We start from the raw sequence: 23,503 nt of genomic DNA on the forward strand, positions 1-23,503 counted from the left end.
GAGGAAGTATTTTAGTGATCGCACGAAATAGCATTACAGCATATGCGTACGCGCGCAGTTTTCAGCGAGCCTGGTGGGTGCGCGGTAGTCCGCGGTCGCGAGTTCTGCAGTCCAATTGCATTATGATCGTAGTAATTTTTTTTACCAAAGGGGACTATGATCCTTTGGCGAAGGCAAGTTCCGAAAGGAAAGCAGGAAGAGTGATCATTGCGCTGTTGCAGTGCGCAAGTAGGTAAATATTGATCCGCATCTCGTGATGGATCTGCAGTAGAGGTCGTGACTTCATCAATCTGAAAATGCTCTGCGCCTTGATCACCATGACACATGTGTCAAGGAATTCGACTTGTAACCTATCGAGTGACACGTCTGGCAGTATAATGGCAGGGAGCTTCTTCACCACGAGCACCAGATATTGTAGATGTTTCAGAATGACGCCGAGGTTTGTACTATAGCATGTGCCTCTGCGGCGCTATTAAAATAATACCTGCTAATGCTTTATTTCACTACTCATTGTAGTAGGTGCAATCCTCCACGTATTCTACTGCCTGACGCCCGCAAAATGGTCTGGCGGTCTTCCCGACCCGATCTCCATTTGAATCCGAGAAGCTCGTTTCTTTGGCGAGTTTCTCGTTCACTGCTGTGCTGCAGTGGAAAGCCTCCCAGTGTCGACACCAGCGAAAGAGCTGCGTGAGTCTGAACACCTAAGTCCTCCCGAGGTGCCCTCCAGCTGGGCCCTGCCTGACCCCGTTGTGTTGACCATTTGTCCGCGTTTGAGCTGTCACGCGACTCCTGTGCCAAAACAGTTTGTGCGGACAGCGACCACCGATTCACCCGAGTTGAGGTGTGTTGCGGTCGAGCGGACACTTCTTCTACAGGATGCACCAGTCAAATCCATCGTGATGATCTCCGACGCACAAAACTTGAGGCCCTGGGTGGCTTTTGCATGGTGTCGGGGTCTCGCCATCCCAGGCGCCGCTCTTTCGCGCGATAAAGCCGGCGTCTTGAGCTCGCCTGACCGGCGGCACATCGTCGCGCCGCCTTCCGGGGATGTGAATCCCGGGCCAGCAGCAGTCGCCGAGCGCTCGGGGCAGACCGCGACTCGTCTCGTTGCAGTGCAAGCACCTCACCGAACCGCGACCGGGGCCTGTCAGTGTCTCGCCACTTTCCAAAACCCCTCCGTGCACGCAGGGTTTCTCGGTGTGCTGGAAGCGGATCTCGACCTCATTAACTAACATGCCGCCTACCAGCAACGAGGACAGCACGACCGCGGCGCTCCCGGCTCCGTGGGTTTCGCACGTGTTTCGCGCCTCGGAGTCTGGAGAGGTCGGACGCAGCTCGCTCATCCAAGACGTTCGCGAGAAGGACAAGCTAGTCGCGCCGGAGAAGTCGTTGAGCATTGTTGGCTCGGACATCGACCCGCTGGGTCTGTCCATCACCTCGTTCAATTTCGAGGAGGAAGCGGAGGAGGGAGACGAAGACGCCGCGACATCCAATTCGTCCACAGTCCGCGGCAACAGCATCTGCGTGGACAATGAGGTAGAGACATCTGACGACGAAAGCGAAGACTCACTGCTGCGAGGCATCGCGGACGATATGATCGGCCGTAACGTGCCGTTCCAATCGCCTTTCGGTGTGAGGGCACAGTGCTACGCCGACTACACCGCCAGCGGCAAGTCGCTCGAGAGTATTGAGCAATTCATGCGTACCAAGGTCATGCCCACATACGGCAACACACACACAACGACATCCGTCACGGGGTTGCAGACTACGGCGTTCCGTGAGGAGGCTCGCCAGATCATCGCGCGTGCAGTGAACGCTCGCGATTCTAAGGACGTGGTGCTGTTCGCAGGCCAGGGGTGCACCAGTGCCATCCAGAAATTCATTGCAGCGCTCGGGATCAGTACCTCCAAGCGGCTACGACTAGCGTCCAAGCGTCCCGTGGTTTTCACAGGGCCCTTTGCTCACCACTCGAACTTACTCTCGTGGCGTGAAAGTCTGGCTGCCGATATCGTCGAGATCCCTGAAGCCACTGGTGGCGGTCTTGATCTCAAGGAACTGGAGCGCCAGCTGAAGAGCTACAGCGGCCGCAAACTCAAGATCGGCACCTTCACCGCGGCCACGAACCTTACAGGCATGCTCATGGACGTCGACAAGATTTCCAGGTTGCTGCACACGCATGGCGCGCTGGCCTGCTGGGACTACGCTACGTGTGCGCCATACGTCGAGATCGACATGAACCCGAGGGATCCTCTTGCTTTCAAGGACGCCATCTTTTTTTCGGGTCACAAGTTTGTTGGCGGCCCGGGATCCCCCGGTGTGCTTGTAGTCAAGAAGAAGCTGATGGCCAACGACGTGCCGACGATGCCCGGCGGCGGCACGGTGCTGTTTGTCACGGAGAAAGCTCACAGCTACTTGGAAAACACTGTAGAGCGAGAAGAAGGCGGCACCCCCGACATTCTAGGAAGCATTCGTCTTGGACTTGCATTCGAGCTCAAACAGCGCGTTGGATCCAAGAAGATCATGGCACAAGAGCGCCTCCACGTTCAGCGCGTCCGCGAGTCACTTGGACAGAACAAGCACATCGTCTTGCTCGGCCGCCAAAGCGACAGCGTGGACCAACTCCCAGTCTTCTCGCTCATGGTGCGTTACGGCGATCGCTTCCTGCACCACAACTTCGTCTGCGCACTGATGAACGACCTGTTTGGTATCCAAGTACGTGGCGGCTGCCAGTGTGCGGGTCCTTTTGGAGCTCGTCTTCTTGGTGTCAGTAAAGAGCACACCATAGCTCTCGGCAACGCTTTCATGAAGAAGGACGAGGCAATCAAGCCTGGTGTAGTTCGCATGACCTTCCCTTACTTCGTCGACGACGCCGAGGTCGAATACATTTTGGATGCTGTCAACTTCGTCGCCGACCACGGGTGGAAGTTCCTGCCGCAGTACGACTTCGACCTCCACACAGCGGCGTGGCGGCATACGTCACGGGCGAACGACAACCTCCCGACCAAGAGCTGTTTGTCTGAACTGCAATTCTTCAGCAACGACACCAGCAGCTCGTCTGCTGTTGACGAGCCCATTCGAAGCATCGCCGCCCACCGACGCGAGAACTTGGAGCAGGCTGCACTCAAGGCGGACGCCTGCATGAAGGAAGCTGCATTGCTTGACTCGTTCCCCGAGAGTCAGAAGGTGCTCAAGAGCCACGAGTGGCTGCGCTGGTTCGTGTACCCGTTCGAGGCGGTTGCGGACTACAAAAAGCTCGGTGAAAAGGCCCCCCTAGCCGACAAGATCACGGGTCCGTGCCAGCCGCAGCTGTACCTGGACGGCGCCATGACCCGCATCTGGGAAGGCACGCCATCGATGGCCAAACTTAAGCGCACTCGCATGGGGTGGCTACTGCTCCGTCACTACATGCCGACTCCTTGATCAGGACTAAGAACGAGAGGCTCGAAGCTAGAGCCCCCTGTAAAAGACTAGAGTTTACCACCATGTTAGTGTCAAGTTATTTGCGAGGCGGGGCGGCTGCGAGCCCCGCCAACGAAATATCCCGATGGCGTGGCTCAACACCTAACGGCAACAAGTTAAAGCCCGCACCAATCCACGTAGTAAGACGTATTATAGCTGTCGTTGTAGTACATGCAAATACAAGCTATTTGTTGGCGTGTTGTTATCTCTATGAATATGTACGACGTGTCGAACGTTAGCCTAACAGGTACTCAAGATGCGAATGCACTGTAGTGTCAAGCTCAGCGAGAACTCGGATACGGAGTGCTGTAATTGCCTATTCATTTTTTGTATTTGTTGCGGTTATGGCGACTGCATCCTCGCTACGCCAATTTTGCGGCTGTGGAAATATAGATTGTTTATTGATTGAGCACCCAGATGTGACGATGATGCATCGCCAGTCTGCCTACCAACTTGCAACAACCTGCATCCAGCAACCTGAAACCAACACTAGCAGCGTCCGTTTCCCAACGGACTGACAGGCACACGCAAGCTCCCTCTGGAGCCAGGTAACAGCCGTAGCCCAGAGCTCCTTTCATTTGCTTCATTCAATCTATCAGTCTTCAATTTTCCTACTCTATCTCAAGTCCTCCGCAAGACTCCGTTCTACAGATCACGTGACAATTTCGAAATTAGGAGTGAAAACTCTGTACGACCGTATTCGAGGCACTACCGTGTATACCCGACTAAGTGCGATTTAACTGCATGCCAAGACCCAAGACTCCCCGCGCTACTGAAGATACATCGCCGAATCTGAGACCGCGCCAGCAACCAAGGACCGACGACAGCGACATGGATCAATCTCCGACGCCAGGGCAGCCTGCTACTAATTCAACTCGCACACCGGCGCCGCAAGGCCCGAGTGCATCATCTTCAACGTCACCACCCCCGCAATTTCCCGGTTCGGCCATGCCACAGCCCGGGGTGGGCACTAGTGACGCATTTCTGGGTCAGCTGCTGCACATGATGACCATGCAGCAACAGGCCATGCAGCTGCAACAACAGCAATTTCAATCCTTCATGGAGCAACAAAGCAACATTCAGCGCGAGATGTTTGAGCAACAGTCTCGTGCTACTCGCCAGAAGCACAAACCGACCTCAGAAGTTCTACGAGCGAGCTGGCGAGGACCTAGAACTATGGCTCTTTCTATCGAAGAACACCTGAGCAGCTTTGCTGTCGAGCGCGACAGCTGCGACTCGCGATTTGTCGACATGGTCGTCCCGTTTCTGGGACCGGATGCCATGTCCTGGTACCGGAGTTCAAGAACATCCTCGGTGACCAGCCTCGGACTTGGTTCCTCTTTAAACAGCAGATTCGTGTTCGCTTTCGTGAAAGCGATTTCGAGTTCAAACTACTCTCAAAATTGCACGATCTCCAGGTGACGGGCACGCAGCACGAATATACATCCAAATTCATGCTGCTGCTGTCCCAATCATCGCTGGAACTGCCAGAAATGGTTAAGCGCTGGCTGTACCAAGAGAATCTGCGCCCAGATACCTCGAGCCACATCTCCCAGAACATCCCGTTGACACTGCAAGAAACTATCGACCACGCGCAGCGCTTGAAGACGCGCGCAAGCCCTCGAAGTTCCGCCAGAATCAACCCCAGAATCAGAATCAGAAGGGTTCGGGGTCAACTTCAACTTCGGCTTCAACTCGACTTGACGCTGCCGGTTCGACTAAGCCCAGTTTCCGGAAGAGCAAACCCGCCTCGGGGCTAGTCAGCCTAAAGTGACTGGTTTGTACCACTTGTCACCACTGCGGTGTGGAGGGCCACATCGCACCTGCCTGCCCAGATCGGCAGCAAGGTGGTGGTGGCAAGCTAGGTGACTCGGTGGGCTGGCGCCCACCGAGTCTGACGCTTCAGCCGCCCGCCATGCGACTGCAAGCCGTCAAGCCAAGGTTCGGTCTCATATCGCCTCTCAGAGCTTCAACTATGGCACTGACGAAGCGGTCTTCAGATCGACCTCCAACAAAATTTATGTTACCTAGAGCAGCATGGCCGTGTCGGTAGCCATGCTGCATCTACATTTATCGATAGTGGTGCTTCGTTCAACGCGGTATCACCACGACTCGTTGAGTCTCTGCAGTTGCCTGTTCGAGACTACTCTAAACCCCTTATAATTCGCTTGGGGAGCGGCTCAACCACGATTATTCCAAGACGAGTCGTCACGCTCAAGTTTGCTTTGGACGGATTCCTCCTTACAGCTCCAAAGCTTTGTACTGGATATTCTGAAGGAAAGGATATTCTCCTCGGTATGCCGTGGCTAGTGGACACCAACCCCGATATTGATTGGAAGCTCAAACTGTCCGACCACGCGACCGACTATCTGCACTTGCTTTTCACCCGTGCGTCCCCGTACAGCCTGCGCGATGTATTGCAGGGCAACGTCGCGGCAGCACCCGACGTACCGACCAATCGGATGACGAAGCACTTCTCAACTATTACTATTTACATGGGCATCACTCGGATGTTGGAACTACGAGGCTAGTTCGACCTCGTCACCTACGTCGCCTCCTTCGTGAATGCGACAACGAGTTCTGCTTCTTTGTGAACCCCAGTGATGAACCCAGCAAGGCAGACCTGGCGTGGGAAAAGCTGAAAACGTCTCCTGCTTACCCGCTTGTGATCAAATTCCGCGATAAAGTTTTCGCAGTCATCTTCCAGCCGTTCCCCACCCGCCAAGCTGGTACGGACGCCAAGATCGAGCTAGAAGACGACGTTCTATTCACCGCAAACAATTCCCGGTTTCTGCCGAGCAACGAGGCTATCCGTGCGTGGACGGCTGAGATGCTGGACGCCAAGATGATCAGGCCTCCACTTCACCGTACTGCGCCCCAACCTTCTGTGTCAAGAAGCGTACCGGGGAATGGCGAATAGTTCATGATTTCAGGGGCTGAACACAAAATTCGCGTTCCAGCGAATCCAATCCCACGGAAGGACGATATTCTGCGCGCGATGGCCAAGGGCAAGCTGTTTTCCGCAATGGACTTGCTGGGATTTTTCAAGTCAAGCTGGTCGAAGAATCGATACCCTTTACTGCATTCGCTACCCCAGACGGCCTCTTCGAGTACTTAGTGACTCCGATGGGCATTTCCAGCAGCCCGTCATCGTTTAACCGCCTCGTGCAAGCGGTATTCTCGGATCTCCAGTCCTGCTGCCAGACGTACTTCGACGACCTTTTCGTGTTCACTCTCCGACTCGATCGATGACCACCTCGTCGCCTTGGAGAAAGTGCTAACAAGGTGCGCTGAGCAACATCGCTACATCAAGATCGAGAAGTGCACATTTTGTGCCACTGAGATCCCATGTCTCGGTGATTTTGTCGGAAAGGATGACATTCGAATGGACCCCAGCAAAATTCAAGTGATAAAAGACTGGCCGACACCTCGCACGAAGCAAGAGCTGCAGTCTTTTCTCGGTACCTGCGTCTATGTGATGAAGTACTGCGATGGCTTCGGCGACCTGATGGCCCCGCTCACCGAACTGACAAAGGCAAGAGCCGCCGCGACCCAATCACCTTCGGCGAGAAGGAGCAGCACGCATTTGATGAGCTCAAGCGTAAGCTGGCTTCCACCGTCCTCGCGCACCCAGATTTCTCAAACCATTTCACGTCAGTATGGACGCTTCAGACTTCGCAATCGGGGTACCTTTCCAGTACGACGATTCCGGTCGCGAGCGGATCATCGCTTTCAATGGGCGTAAGCTTTCAAGGGCGGAACTCATTTATCCTACTCGCGAAAGGAATTGTTAGCTGCGCTACACGCGATGCGAGTTTGGAAGGTCTATCTGATCGACCGACCATTCTTCATAAATACTGACCACCGCACGATCGAAGGCATCTTACAACAGCAGACGTGCTCTCAGAGACTTGCTAGATGGCTGAACGAGCTCGCACTTTTCAACCTCAATCAGTGGGTCCCGGGTGCAACAAACGTGGTGGCTGACACAATCTCGCGCAATCCGAGCTGGAACGACGGTACCAGCCGAGCAGTTAGCCTTTCGGCTTTGTTAAAGTCGCTTACTGGTCCAGAACCAACCGGCGAAGAAGCACTATTTGCCCACTCAACTTCAACACCGGTCGATATCTCGGCGGAATGCAGTCGCGTTTACCCTTCGGACAAATATTTTGGGCCAATTTGGAGTTCACTCACGACGAATTCAACTCGGCCGCGCAAATATCAGCGCTTCGAGCTCTTAGATGGTCTGCTTTTCTTTCGGATTCGACCTGGCGCGCCGGCTCGAGTGTGTGTTCCAGCCGACACTGCGCTGATAAATACCATCATACACGAAGAGCATGACACACCGACTCGCGGTCATCCTGGACAGGCCAAGACACAACTACTCGTCGCATCTAAATACTATTGGCCTGGCATGGTGAAGTCTATCCGCTCCTATGTCGAGACATGCGAACTTTGTCAGCGGAACAAGTACATTCGCGGCAAACCAACCGGGCATCTTCACCCTTTGGAGGTTCCCGAGCAGCGCTGGACCGACATCAGCATGGATTTCATGACGAATTTGCCCCAGACCGATACGGGTTTCGATGCAATTTTCGTTATTGTGGACCGACTTACGAAGAGGGCTCACTTCCTGCCTACCAAATCAAACGCGACAACTCGCGAGACGGCAAAGCTCTTTCGAGACTTTTACCAGCGGCTCCACGGATTACCCATGTCTATCGTCTCGATCGTGACGCAAAATTTACTTCTAGCCTGTGGAAAACATCATGGACCTTCAAAGTACCAGGCTGAACCTCAGTACAGCATTTAAACCCTCCACCGATGGGCAGTCGGAGGTCACCAATAAGGTGCTGTCTGAATATCTTCGCCACTTCGTGAACCCGCATCAGAGCAATTGGGACGAGTTACTACCTCTTGCTGAATTCGCCTACAACTCCCGCAACCACGAGTCTATCGGGATGTCACCATTCATGGCGGATTTAGGCTACGAACCTCGGTCGGTGGCAGACTGCGTCATCCCACGTCCAACCCCGAAGCAGCGGCAGGCAACTTCATTTCTCGAGCATCAACAGACAATTCTCGGTCAAGCTCGCGACGCTATTGCTGCGGCTCAGGCCAATTGGCAGCGTAACTACGACAAAAACCGACCTCACACCACCTACAGCGTTGGCGATGATGTACTACTAAACACTCGCAACCTCGAATTGGATCACGTCGGTACGGATGGTGCGCGAAAATTTGCCGCAAGATTCATCGGACCCTACCGCGTGACAAGCATCACGGGCCCCGATCGCTATAAACTCGATTTACCACCTTTCAGCAGCCTGCTCCTACTTCGGTTTTGTCTGGCGGCGGCCACAGTACGTGGACGGTCTGTCTGCGCTGTCGACCAGTGTATACACCCGACTTTTTCCCGAATTTCACGTCTCCATGCTTCGGCCATATCATCATGACGCCTCCGCCAGTAGGATCAACCGAGTTCAACCCGTGCTTACAGCTTGATGGAGCCGTGGGTCACCTCGTTGCCGCGATCACCAAGCATCGGAGGCGCCACGGCCAGACGCAATACTTCGTACGATGGCAGGATTCTACGATCAGCCCTTCATGGGAACCGGTTCAAAATCTGAGTCAAGTCATCGGGCTTATTCGCCGCTACCTCGACACATTACCGAAAACTCGCGCTACTGCGCGTCTAAGGGAGGAACTGTGACGATGATGCATCGCCAGTCTGCCTACCAACTTGCAACAACCTGCATCCAGCAACCTGAAACCAACACTAGCAGCGTCCGTTTCCCAACGGACTGACAGGCACATCTGGAGCCAGGTAACAGCCGTAGCCCAGAGCTCCTTTCATTTGCTTCATTCAATCTATCAGTCTTCAATTTTCCTACTCTATCTCAAGTCCTCCGCAAGACTTCGTTCTACAGATCACGTGACACCAGATCTTGTCCAAACAATTATTGCAATATTAAATACAATATTGCAATCTATAACCTCGCTTACGTTTCCTCTGGCGAGGTGCATTTCTATTCGCTTGGTCTTGTAATCGTCCTAACGTATCTACCTACTTGCTCCATCGCAGAGCTGCTAAGCTTCAGAACATTGAAATTTTGAATGTGTTGGTCGTATATTCATCTTGTACCCCAACAATTAAGCCAAAATTTCCCTTGTCTCGCATTCTTAAGGAGCCAGAAAGTCAAGAAAAAATAGCTGGTAGCTAACATCGGTTCTCTGGACTTGCAGCTGCTTACTAAGTATTTCTCTACTAGATTGCAACTGAAACCGTGCGCAGGGGTCAAAAAGTAGAATGGAGTCACTGGGGATTGTGATTGCCGATTGAGATTTCAGCAAATCAATTATTGTGATTGACAATCTTGGCAATATTACAATAGCAACCCTATTTTCCACGCCAAAGTGTAGACACCAGTACTGTAGCTACAGTACAGTCACACCTCCTTAATTGAGCCCTTCTAACTGACCACGCTTTCCCTATCTGACCATGATTCCTTCATTGTAAACCGGACTATATGAATTTCACTAGTGGTTCTCAAACTGATAAAAGCATCTTTATTCTCTAAATGAGCACCAAGATTGGCGCTTTAACTCTCTAAATGGACGTCGTAACCTAGAGTTCCTTTAGCCTTCACATTCATTTCTCAACCAACCATCTTCCTCGTCCAACACCCTTAGCCTCGCGAGTAGATTCTGAATTGGGGTAACCGGTATTAGTGTTGCGATTTCTATCTTCCCTTGCACTACAAATATTGGGTATTGTGATAAAACTGCGGAGGGCGTTGTGGAATGGCTTCGAAAATTGCGGGCAACCTGAAGAGACTGCAAAAACAGTACCCGTGACGATGCTGACAGGGACAACGGGAACGAGAAGCGCGTCTCCTATACAATTATGGTGGTGTGACTGTACTGAACTAATAAAGTGTTGCCTGTTCAAATTGCTAACTCCATTTTCCACACTTCATTCAACTTCATAATCAATTCCTTCCCCCATCCACGATGCGAGGGCGAAGCTAAACGATCTGCTCTTTACCGTAATGGGCATCAGCTGAATGGTCAGCCTGGAAATTAGGCCAAAGTCTTGGTCAAATTGACCAGCCTCAACGACACGACTCCACAGAAGACGGCACGACTCATACCGTATTGACAATGGCTATGTGTTTTATAATAAGACAACTCGTGTTGTTGTTACAATTTATGTTCTTTTTCTTTAAACAAGTGCTTCCCATGCTGGACCATGTTAGGTCAGGTCACCATGAGTCCTGGGAATATTCATGCCAATGGCATTGCCATGGGGCTGTGGGCCGCACAGATCCCGGAGCCACACTGTGGCTGCGGAATCTATGGATCAACCGACCGTAACTCGCGCTGCCGCTGTGGAGTTTATGGACCGCAAGTCACGGCAGCGCTGCGGAGTCTCCGGCTTGGTCCGCCCCGTTTCGGCGAGGAAATCCATTGTCGTCGCGCTGTCACGCACATCGATCGACGATCTCACTGTGCTTTGAGAGTCCACATGTAACATGCCTAGTAGATCAGGTTGGCGTTTGAAATGCATCGCCGTTGTCAACTGGTGCAGGGACTCGCCAACGCTGTCAACGCCACCTGGGAGCATTTGCCGCCGACCAGTAGTCGGGGTCAGGCACACAGGACGACTGTGCCCCCCACGTGACCGGCGTGGCATACGGATCGGTGCCACGTGGGAATTGGCAATTCAGGTATGTCGGGCGGCAGCAACGGAAAGCGCAGTGCAAGAGTCTTGCATCGCAGTGTACACTCGTAGTTGCATTTGTAAGACCTCCGAAAAGGACCCGAGGCTCCTCAACAACGAAGCGTCGCCGCCGTGCCTGCAGGACAGCCGGAGTGGCCCCGCAAGATTCGGTTTAGAGCTGATCAGCATCCCGGCGTAGTGTCGGGGCGAAGCGCATACAGGCCGCGAGGCGGCTGGGCGAGCCAAGCTTTTCGCGCCCGCTCGAGGTAGCGATCTCGGATAGGCAATAATACTCGCCGACCGCGCGGTCGTGCAGCTCCATTATTGGCAAAGGCCCATCATGGCCATAGCGATGGCGTCTACAGCTGCGATACCTGAAGATCTAAATCTACAGTTCAAGTATTGTATATCGCTGCACGTGCAGGTGCATGCCGAGCCGAGGGCGGCGAACAGGTCAGCTCATAGGTACCCACCACTAACTGCATGTACTAGCAGCAGAGTAGCTCCGGCGGAGGCCGGCAACTGCGCCGGCGCGCAAGCTCTGCGCCTGGCGTGCCCTGTTGCCTCGTCGCTGCGGGAGGGATATACCGCGCCGCGATCTCAGCAAGCGAGAGCTGCACGCTTGCTCTCTTTCTTCCCGCCGTTGCAAGTTCCTACGTGGCGTGATCCGTGAGGGATCATCCCTCGCCGCGGGTCGGCGGTATCCAACGCACCTTGCATGCATGCTCTACGTTGGCCTGGTCAACAATGTCACCCTTGAAGGCGAAATTTCTTCCGAGCGCAGAGCGCCGATCGATGCGATGCGCTCGCACATGGCGACCGAACCCATTTGGCCGAGCGTTTGGTATGGAGCTGTAACTCTGTCAGATGGCGTACCGCTGCAGGGAGCTGCAGCGCCGTTCACGTCCTTGGTCACGCTGAACAATGAACACCGTGATCGCAATCGGACGAGCCTCGTCTGAAGGATAAGAGGCGCAAATCGGCGACGAGCGGCGCATGCAACTCCTGTTAACCGTTTATGCAGGTGCGCCGTCAAACGCGCCTCGACTGGCGGCGCGCCTAGCCTTTCCTCGGCCATTCGCAGCGTCTACAGCATCACCCGTCTGTGGTTTGGACAGGCCCGTCAAGAGCAGCATGTGCGTGCTTGAATCCCGGCCGGAGGCCTCAACAATTGGCGCGGTGACCTGAGACCCTAGTCGAGGTAGCCTGGCCTCTGCAGACCGAAACACTTGGCTGTCACTTCCAAACTCGACGCCAAACCGCCAAGGGGTTATCGTTGCCAACGATTCGTTGGTGATCCGCTCGCTCGTCTGATACGCACGCGTATCCGCGATGATGCGCCAGAGCATTGACGAGAGCTATCTGCCGCGCCGCAGTTTGCTGGCGGTGACCAAGGACATCGAGGACCCGAACGTGCTGTCCTCGCGCTCCAACAACCCGCTCAACCGCACGGACACGTCGTCCATTGACCTAGAAGCCGAGCGCGTGGACCGACAGCGGCAGGCCATTGCCGCCGCTGCCGCCACCGCTGACGATGACAAGCACGAAACGGGTTCGGCGACCTCGTCCAGCTCCAACAGCGTGGTCGAGGCGGCCCCGACGACGACCGACGTCGACGCCCAGCTCGCAATGGACCTCATGAAGGAGGCCGACCGTCGCATGACCGTGCGCACGTCGATCGCCACCGACATCTCGTCGGTCGAGGGCGCTACGGTCGAAGCGGATGAAGACGACGACGAAATCGACGTGCAACTGTTGCACGACATCGCCGACAACATGATCGGCCGCAACGTACCGTTTGAGACGCCCTTCGGCGTTAAGGCGCAGTGCTACGCCGACTACACGGCCAGCGGCAAGGCCATCGAGAGCATCGAGACGTTCATGCGCAACGAGGTCATGCCCACCTACGGCAACACGCACACCACCACGTCCGTCACGGGGCTGCAAACCACCTCGTTCCGCGAGGAGGCCCGCCAAATCATCGGCAAGGCCGTCAACGCCCGTCTACACGGCAGCGGCGCCCGCGACGTCGTGCTCTTCACGGGTCAAGGATGCACGAGCGCCATCAACAAATTCATCACCGCGCTCGGTCTCACCACGATGCGGCGCCATCACCGCCCGTACAAGCGGCCGGTCATCTTCACGTGCCCGTTCTCACACCACTCGAACCTCTTGCCATGGCGCGAGCTGTACTGCGCCGACGTGGTCGAGATCCCGGAGGCCAACGCTGGCGGCCTGGACCTAGACGAGCTCGAGCGCCAGCTCCAGAGCTACCAGGGCCGCGACCTCAAGATCGGCACGTTCGCCGCCGCCTCCAACCTCACGGGCATGCTGGCCGACGTGGACAAGGTGTCCAAGCTGCTGCACAAGTACGGAGCCCTGTCGTGCTGGGACTACGCCACCTGCGCCCCGTACGTCGATCTCGACATGAACCCCAAGGACCCCGACGCCTACAAGGACGCAGTGTTCTTCTCGGGCCACAAGTTCGTCGGCGGGCCCGGTTCACCCGGTGTATTGGTGGTCAAGAAGAACCTGATGAGCAACGAGGTCCCCACCATGCCCGGCGGTGGTACCGTGCTGTTCGTCACCGAAAAGGCCCATAGCTACCTTGCCAACAAGGTGGAGCGTGAAGAAGGAGGCACCCCCGACATCCTGGGCAGCATCCGCCTTGGTCTCGCTTTCGAGATCAAGCAGCGTGTCGGCCCCAAGAACATCATGAAGCTCGAGCGCCAACACGTGCAGCACGTTCGGGAGGTGTTGGGTCGCAACAACCACATCGTGCTGCTCGGCCACGAGGACGTGGACCAGCTGCCGGTCTTCTCGTTCCTGGTTCGCTTCGGCGACCGCTTCCTGCACCACAACTTCGTGTGCGCCTTGCTGAACGACCTGTTCGGCATCCAGGCCCGGGGTGGCTGCCAGTGTGCCGGCCCCTTCGGTGCTCGCCTGCTTGGTCTCAGCCGTGAGCACATCACTGCTTTGGGCTACGCCGTCGTCGCCAAGGACGAGGTGCTGAAACCGGGTGTCGCCCGCATGAGCTTCCCGTACTTCGCTGACGAAGACGAGGTCGAGTACATCCTGGAGGCGGTGAACTTCGTGGCCGACCACGGCTGGAAGTTCCTGCCGCAGTACGAGTACGACCCGCACAACGGAGCGTGGCGTCACACTTCACGTGCTGCCTCCTCCTTCCCGGCCAAGAAGTTCCTGGCCAGCATGCAGCTCGACGACGTGGAAACGGTGCGCGCTTCTGTATGTGTCGCCCCCATTCGCAGCATTGCCGCCCACCGCCGGGAAAACCTGGAGCGCGCCGCTGTGCTGGCCGACGCCTGCATTGAAGAGGCCGCGTCGGTGGAGGAGACCCCGGAGGGCCAGAAGTTGGTGCCTAGCCACGAGTGGCTGCGCTGGTTCGTGTACCCGCACGAGGCCGTCGCTGCCTACAAGGAGACCGGCGAGAAACCGGAGCTCGCGGAGAAGATTGAGGGTCCGTGCCAGCCTCAGCGCTACCTGGACGGCTCTGTTCACAAGGTGTGGCAAGGCGTGCCGTCCATGGGCAAGATGAGGCGCAGTCTCATGGGACGGTTCGTGCTCAATGTGTTCATGAAGGACGAGGTGGAGGCCATGAAGGACAAGAGGCCGGATGTGGAGAGGACCGTGCTGAAGGAGGAGGAGGCCATGTGCGTCGTCTTCGGCGGTTCGGAGAAGTGTCAGTAAGGAAGAGGGTGTTGGTGTAAATGGGGACTTGCCCGGATTAGAGCAGGCAAGGCCAGCGCTTGTTTTATAGCTTGCAGCATTAACATTGTGCAATGGAGCTCATCGGTATTAGGGCTTTTTATTAATATCGCTGTCGTGTTTACTTGCTTCAAGTGAGTCAGCTTCAAGCGCAGCATGTCGATCCCACGGGTTCAAGCTCCATGTACAACTTCCCCCGTTCCTGATGTTTGCCGCCACCCATGAGGCACGTGCTGGTGTGAATCACGCTGTGGCCGATGCGTCGGGCAGATCGCCGCTAAGCGATCATTGATCTTAGGCGTCACCAAGTCTGATACGGATATAGAGTTCAATTCGAAGAAGTCTTGTTGCCTTAGGCGCCAGCTAAACTCTTCTACACCGAAACAAACATTTATGAATTGGGGGGGGGGGGGGGGGGGGGGGGGGCTGAGGATAGTAGTAGCTGTAGCTGGGGCCACCAGCCTTAGTTTCTTCCACATTATGAGATCCTGGTACTCGTCGCCGCTCTTCCAGGTGGTGCCCACCGTGTAGAAGCCGTTGTTCCTGGCGGCGGCGGGGTGCACTTGGAGTACGAAGTGACGGACGACGAGGGCGACTCGCCGATGATTTTCGGGTTCTCGACGGCACGGCTGTCGATCCACACGACGAGTCGTGACGACGACACTAACCCAGTCGAACCGCTGGCCCTGGGTTTGGCATGTCCTTCGGGAAATACCACGCGTACATGATGGCCCAGAGATCGGTGTGCCAGCCAGAACGGCGTAGACTTGACAGCCAAGACCGGATCCCTTGAAAATTTTCTGTGGTCATCGCCGCTTCCTTTCTTTCAATCCATCAATGGCAGGCACTGTCAATTCGGAGACTCGGCTTGAAGCCTTGTCGGGGACTTGTGGGGGGAATGGTTGCACATGATCGATCGATACCACACAGCCTAATAATAATGATAATAATAATAATAATACCATAGTTTTTAATAATATTGTCTTATTTTCGACCATAATTGTTGGATTAATTTTGTCCATAACTTTAATACAGTCAGATCCCCGGTCTAAATTAAAATAAAATCGGCGGGTTATAAACTATATTTTGAGCGATTGCTCAGCAATAGAACAACCAGCAATTTGCTGAAGGATGGTACGCCTCAACGCGAAAACACTTACACGTTACAGTAAGAATAGACCGTGTAGACATCATAACGGATAACGCCAAATAACGTACCATTGCCGAGTTGAGTACCTCCTCTCAAAGGTAGAGGGCAAAACAGGTCAGGTTAAGTTTGGTCAACTTGAACCTTACCGTCGCTTGGGTAGCCAGCTGCTTTCATGGAAACCTATTCTTAACGTCGCTACTGGTAAGTAATATGTACCGTGCACAATTGCATTAGTCTCATGAGCAATTGCATTAGTCTCATGAGCTCAGAAGTAATATACCTCGAGCAGAATTGCACCGACTCCTACGTAATCTGTAGCTCGCTAAAATAAAAAGTTTTATCAACTCTTGATATTCCGCTGTGTGCAACAATACAAACTTTATCACAACTCCGCTACAAAGTTGTATCAACACTCAAATCCACTTGGTGCAAAACACAAGTTTTTTATAAGCTCGAAGGGTTAAGAAGATTCGCTGTGTGCAAGCAATATCCAACAACGACTAAAACGAAAAGCGGACAAAAATTTTAGCCAGAAACCACCGTCATGAAACAGATAACCCCTCCTGCTCTCTTCGCTTCAATCTTCTACTGGAACTCGTTCGCTCACAACAACATCGGACACGTGTTTATTTGCGCAACATAAGTGTAACGGGGCTACACACACAAGTGACAACGGTCACAAGTGACAACTGTCACTTATGATTTAACAGATAAATATCTGTTAAAGGTTTTAGATACTTCCTCACATTGGTGTAAGGCACACCAATGAATACATTGAAGTGGGGCACCACAATGAGTGGTTTACACATACCCAAAGATCCTATTGGTAGAAAGCAGCATCTTTCTACCAATTACAGACGTGCATATTGGCGGGGCTCTGACAGCCAGCCACTGTCAACCCCTTTCATAGATGATAAACAGTTTTAGCAGATTTAGGAGGAAGATCAATTTACAAACAATACAGTTCCCATTTTACCTTAAATTAGCTATTTAGTGTCTTTATTTGATTTATATTATACTTGTGGACTCAAGTATAATTAATTCAAATCATTAATAAACTCCTACGCTTCCTCATGCACGTAGCGCGACGTGTAAGCTAAAGTAGTGAGCCAAAGTAGGCCCACCACAATAAGAATGCCGCCTTGACTCCGCCGATCTACACGCCGCCAGGCTCTGAACCTCGGTGTGTCAGCCTACCGTAGTGGTACACGGACCACAAATCAACGCGTCAACTCGCCATCTACGACAGGTAGGTTGTATCAGGTACTTTGAGAAAACCACACCTTTTTAATGATCTTGTATTTGTTAACGGGGTATATATGGCGGATCACGGCATCGATTGTACCTCTAACCAAAGGCTTGCAACCCCCACACCAACATCATTGTACATCAGTGTGGAGCACTTACTGAACCCGATGTCTAGCTCAGACGATTCGATCAGCGGGTACGCCGGGAACGGCGAAAGCAACTTCGACGGGGATTTCGATTTCGGTTTTGGTCATGTGGATGAGGAAGTATCTCGTACGGAAGAACCTCAGCCACCCGAGGGCGGAACTGACATCGGGGACCGTACCTCTACCGCCGGGAGCCGCACGGGCCGCACGAATCGGTGGATTGGAGGGTATAAGTACACTCGTGCAAACAAATTGCAGAACAAGATTTTCTACCGATGTAGTTAGTATCGCTCAAAATGCGGTGGGAAGTGCGATTTCGTGATGCGCTTTCAACGGTACACGAATTTTTGGTGCCCCACACGTGTGGACAACGCGCTAGTGAAGACGGTGAGATCAACCTCACGCCGAGTATAACCGAATATGTTACTTTGCCGATGAAACGTGAAGTGGATCTGGCAATCACAATGACAGCAAGTCGGTCTGCTACTTGGAATGCAGTCCGAGCTAAGTTTTACGGTTCGCGAGATCAAACCGTGGTTCATATCGGATTGACAAGAGAGTACGTCTTGAGACGAGTGAATAGGGTTCGGGCGGAGGAATTTGGGGGATCTGTATACGACCAAATCGAAGTTCCTCCATGATCGCAAGTGCTCAGCGACGATGGCGTTGCCACCGACACGAATTTTCTCCTTTTCCACTACTCGTACTACGAGAAGACCACTAAGACTCGCGAACGGCTTATCGGATGGGGCTATCCTGTGCTACTCAATATGCTGAAGCAGAGAAAGATTTCTCTTTTCGTGGATGGAACTTTTCGCTGTGTTCCTCCGTGTTTTAAGCACTGTATCGGTGCTTGGTCCGTGAAGCGCATACTTCAGGGGAGAGTCCTCCAGGAGACGTCACACCACTCGCATCGGAGATTGTATCCGCAGCAGTATTGTTGGCAAGAGCAGCCTGTGTATTTCCTGCAGAAAATGTAGTTGCACCTCTCTCTCTCTCTCTCTCTCTCTCTCGTTTTGAGCGCTGGTATCGCCATCACGCACTGTGTCCGATGCGTTATTAGTATCCAACGAGCGGTTGGAACGGCGTCGTCTTTCGTCTATTATCCCAGAGAGATCAAAATGGAGTGATGAATCTGGTGTTTCTTGCATTAAACAGATACGCACGGATTTGTTGAGCGCAGCCCATTATTCGCGTAGCGCGATGCCTCCACGCCGGCTTAGCCATTTTGTATTGCTTGCCCTCCGCTCATCTTCCGACATCAAATTTCGCTTACGGATATACTCTTTCGCAAAAATGCTGTCATTAGTTTCAGCAAATTTCCAAAAGACGAGGTGCGCACGCATTACCAGACAAGTTCGAGAGTGAACAAGTCTATTAGTACCACACCTTGTAGCACAAACTAAATGTACTGCTATAAAAATAACGATACTCAAGAATATCAACTTTTCTGACTTCAATTATATCTACGCAACCTAATTGTGCATTTATACGTGCAAGTGTGAAGCGAGTAGGACACCCAAAATACCCCAAAATCAACCACTTTAACGTTTGGAATCAGAACTTCAGGTGTTCTAATTGATTTTCTGCACGCCGCTATAACTAAAAAACAAATCTCGACACTATACACAAGTACAAAAATACCCCGACAAATTCGAGCCAATTTTTTTGTGACTCCTGTGGAAATAACGAAACTCGAGAAAAACAACTTTACCTGCTTCAAACTTGCCGGTGCCGTCTGAACGTGCATGTATAAGTTTTGATATAAATATATAGTATGTAGTGAATCGGATGCCTATAATGAACCACTTCAACGTTCGGAATCAGAACCTCAGGGCGTTGTATTCAGTTTTCATTAAGATGCATTGACTTAAAAATAAATTATCGCACTATAGACAACCACAAAAAACCACCAACAAACTCCAACCAATTTTGTATAATGCCGAATTACCTGTATGCTGTAGCTATCATTCGCACTTTTGCCCGTTCCGATCATGTCTAATCATACGGCTTTCCATTCACTATGCGTGCAACACCTTCGCGTGCGAAATCGGTACATGACCGACCAAACCAGCCGGGATCTTCGCCGACGTCTTCTACGAGAGCTACCCGCCAGCGAAGACGCAAACGAGCTAATGGCAATGGCGGTCTCAATTTTCGACCACATTCCTGTTCGCCGTATTTCACCACTGGTACTGAGCGAGTTTCTAAACCAGCAGGTAATTCGGCCTACTGGAATTCGCGCTGCGCCAGCACTTGCTACCCCTCCTCCTATGCGCAAAAGGACTCCACCTACACCTACGCACCGATCGGCCGGCGCCATCGCACGACCGAGGGTGTTCCCGCAAGCGCGGGGACCGAGTATCCTTACTCCGCTTTGTTGGGTTAGCGACTCGTAGAGGGAGGTCTCGAGATCCAAGTTCAGTGAGAGCCCACATGGGAATCCGTGCGCAGTTTCGACCGTGGAAATGTTGCAGCAATGCAGCGCGAACTGCGTAACCAACGCTGCGCTAGGAGTATATAGGGATGGTAGACGTGACCGAAGCTAATCTAAAAGCGAATAAATATATGCACTACCGACTTAATGTTCAACAAACTAATTTGCGGAAGTACTAGACGGATAGAGCAATAATGTCAACGAACACAGTAGCGATCTAGACTCCCATGCCATAAAGTCTTAATGCATTTCACATCAGTAGGCTACGGGTAAAACCACGCCGAATGGCTACAGTCCACACGCCTACTGGTTACGAAACGCATACACTTGTAGGCTTCAGATAGACTGTACATCACCTTGTTCAAATCACGGTAGCGTAATATGATTTTAGAGAGATACCAACGACGACAAAAGCCCCAATACCATCGCTACATAGTAATAAAAATCGTTCAAAGCGTCAGTTGATCATTCCCGTACATCACAGCTTGCAACACTGCACATACCAGTATTTAGCGTCGCTCTGCCTTCTCGTCGCCACGCCTCGACTCCTCGCTACCCGCCACGCCTCGCCTCCTCGCTGTCCCGCCTCGCCTAGCCTCATCGCTGTCCAGCCTTGCCTCGCCTCGGCTTCCGCCGCCACGCCATACCTGGTCATGGTTGGTTCTGCGCGTGACTCGTCGAATTTGACACTGATGCAGAATTGCCGAGCGCACAAACCAACCGGGTTCCGAAGGACTGGCTGTTGTTTCACACATTAACCCTGTGGTGTGACACCGTTAAAAGAGTAATCTACAGTAATCAAATGTGACATTTATGTTGACTCATGACCTTGACCAGTGGTTGATCTGACTAGCCTTTGATCTGGAACGAAGGCTATTCTCTCAAATCCGATAGATGTTGTTGAGTACACAGAGCTATTGTACCCACGCCAATGTGTACACCTCAACTAGCTGACACATCTTAGGTAAAAATAGATTCCGACTTGACCTCAGAATATTTGTATATTTTCGGTATTTTGTCCATAATTTGTTTTGCTTTTTAGGGGTAACAATCTTCATTAAACCGTTGGTAAAGCGGTACCTGGTGACATTGTGAGTCGCTCTGTAGCAGCACCAAGGATTTCTCCGTGGTTTGAGGACCGATCCACAAGTCGCCACGGCGTCTACGCTTGCTCGCGACAAGACCTCCGAAGGTGAAGACTCCACCGACGAACTGCTCGAAAATCTGGACGAGATTACCATTTAGTTCTGAAGTCTCATTTTAAGTTTTGATAGTATATCTTCTCCTATTTGTGCACTTTTCTTGAATTTTTAAGCGTTTAGTTCAATAGTACGCGATAGATAATTCGGCGTTATCCGTAAGAAAGTGTTAGGGGAGTTTTAACGCTAGCGATTGAAGCGAACTCCCGACGAGAGTGGCGTTCCCGGCTCCCCACACAGCATTTTAGCTTCTCCCACGGAGCTAGATAAATCACGTCCATTTTAGTGTCCGTACGAGTTGATATTTGTGGAGCTACACGCTAGTCTGTGATGAAGAAGAGTTTACACTCAGAGCTCCCCACGGAAATCCAAATATTCACTTTGCACAAAGACAGGTGGTCCAGAATTTAAGATGGAACGCTGGGTTCGGACCGTGAATACAGTCGTCCTATGTTAAAACCAAGTGTCTCCGAAACTGACATCCAAGATTCACAAAGTTGCGCCAAGATTCCAAGAGCCACCCAATACGTCAAGCTGAACACTGAGCGTGAAAGTCAGTTTGAAGCCAGTATGGAATCAAGTGACGCGTGAGTTGAAGAACCGTTGAGAATCCACTAAGCCCTGCCGACTTGGCGTTTTGAAGGAATGAAGTAGAGTATTTGCATCATGCTGCTACCAAGACATTGAAGTGCGACCAAGTAATGTATCAACCCACACCGAAGTTATGACGCCCGAAGTCGCCACGAATCAGGACCACTGAACCCAAGGTATACTCAAGCCACAATATTCGACCCGAAACATAGTGGACCAAAACTATTTTAATACATAATAGAGAAGTGACAGTGTAGTCGATAACCATACAGAGTTCAATTTTCACTGAAACGAGCAAGCGACTTCGACCAAGCCTGCGGACGAAAATCCGGGGGACCCGAGGCTATGACCTCGAGACGCTAAGGGCGCATCGACACAACGACGGATCGTCTCTGTGAGCTCCACTTACTCAAGCCCAGTTAGGTTGTGACCAGATACGCTTTGTGTATCCTGGGGCGATCCATCTCTTTCACATCCTAGTTGGGTCACTGGCTTGTTCGTGATAACCCACGTCATGTTGCATGATTGTATACTGGAGTACTGAGTAGTCGCTTTCAGGGTTTATATGGACTGCTACGTGTGACGGGAAGGCTAATCGATAGCGATTGTATTTTCCCTCTGAAGTGAGGGTGGGGCGCGTACTGGCGAGTGTTCAGGCGAGCTAGCCACCTGAATTTCAGACTCAGGTGAGCCTAGTGTGTGAGCGACCCACCGTCCGAGGGTCCAAAAGAATAAGTGGCGGCTAGTTTAAGTGTTGTTAACTCTGTATTTCTTGGTTTATCTGACTAGGAGAGCATTCGGGTAAAGTGCCTTCTGAGTTCCAAGTTTCACCCATAGTTGAAGTGAACCTGAACTTGTGCTATTCTGGGTTCGGGTGATCTGCGGCTACGGGTTTGCCATCAACATCGAGGACGCGTTTTGAACTAGACGTGCGCCTCAGCGCTTCTTCAAAGGCAGCATTTTCAACTCTGGTGAAGCACAGTTCCGTCGAAGACAAACGAGTCGACTCCCACTGTTTCCTGGTAGCACCTTAGCCGTTCGTTGGCTTGGTTAGTTGCTTAGCAGGTCGCGGTGCGCTTTGACTACCGTGTTACCGTCCTCCTTGGGACGCAGAGTAGGGTTTTGCTTTATCTCACTCTGTATCAGGTAGTATCGCTGCTGGCGTGTTGCTGACTCAATGGTCTGGTGATGAAGCGCGAGGCCATTGACCTTCGGCTTGCGGTGAGTCAACTAGACCATCCGAGTCAAGTCGGCTTTCGAGGGTGCGTGCTTCAGAACCAGCTTGCATTTCATTTCCATTCGCTGCTGACCCGCCTCACCCACAGCTGACCCATAGCCCAACCTGCAAGTTAGACCATTGTCCTCGACCTGCTGGTCAAAACACATGAAATACTTCGCGATCCGCGCTTTGACATTGACGTCATTCAAGTCTATCTTCAGCTCAGCAAGAGCCGGGACACGTCGGCGACACGATAATTCACCATTCCTCCAGCCTTACGCTTTATCTTTCTGCCAGAAGCGTAGCGTCAGCCACACTCCCCATTTCCGTTTTGGGAATGTAGTGAGCTACATGCGCTAGCAGCCGGGGTTTCAGTGGCGTCTGGATACATACTCCTGGCCGGTTTCCGGAATTCGCCCGCGGTCAAGCGCCGCTCAGTAATCTTGATCTCGTACTACCTGCGCCCTCGGGCGAACGCAGTGGCACCACACGACTAGCTCCGGTCCGTCCACCACCTCGAAGATCGGTTGAGACACGGTCATCTTAACGCCGCCTTCTGCGTCGTATTCGTAGTCCGCGTCATGCCTGGTATTGAGTTGCTTGCT

The 23,503-nt window shown here is 52.6% G+C and overlaps 2 protein-coding genes across 2 annotated transcripts; both read left to right on the forward strand.

Moving 5' to 3' along the window:
* Positions 1–1,233: 1,233 nt before the first annotated feature.
* IUM83_11705 (cysteine desulfurase) lies at positions 1,234–3,420 on the forward strand (the record flags this gene model as incomplete). Its single annotated transcript, XM_067936279.1, has 1 exon — positions 1,234–3,420. The coding sequence occupies one exon, from the start codon at positions 1,234–1,236 to the stop codon at positions 3,418–3,420; it is 2,187 nt and encodes a 728-aa protein (XP_067798574.1).
* A 9,094-nt stretch (positions 3,421–12,514) lies between these two features.
* Positions 12,515–14,890, forward strand: IUM83_11706 (cysteine desulfurase; the record flags this gene model as incomplete). Its single annotated transcript, XM_067936280.1, has 2 exons — positions 12,515–14,704; positions 14,783–14,890. The coding sequence occupies 2 exons, from the start codon at positions 12,515–12,517 to the stop codon at positions 14,888–14,890; spliced, it is 2,298 nt and encodes a 765-aa protein (XP_067798667.1).
* Positions 14,891–23,503: the final 8,613 nt, after the last annotated feature.

Source organism: Phytophthora cinnamomi (assembly GCF_018691715.1).
Source record: "Phytophthora cinnamomi strain GKB4 chromosome Unknown Contig8, whole genome shotgun sequence".
NCBI lineage: Eukaryota > Oomycota > Peronosporomycetes > Peronosporales > Peronosporaceae > Phytophthora > Phytophthora cinnamomi.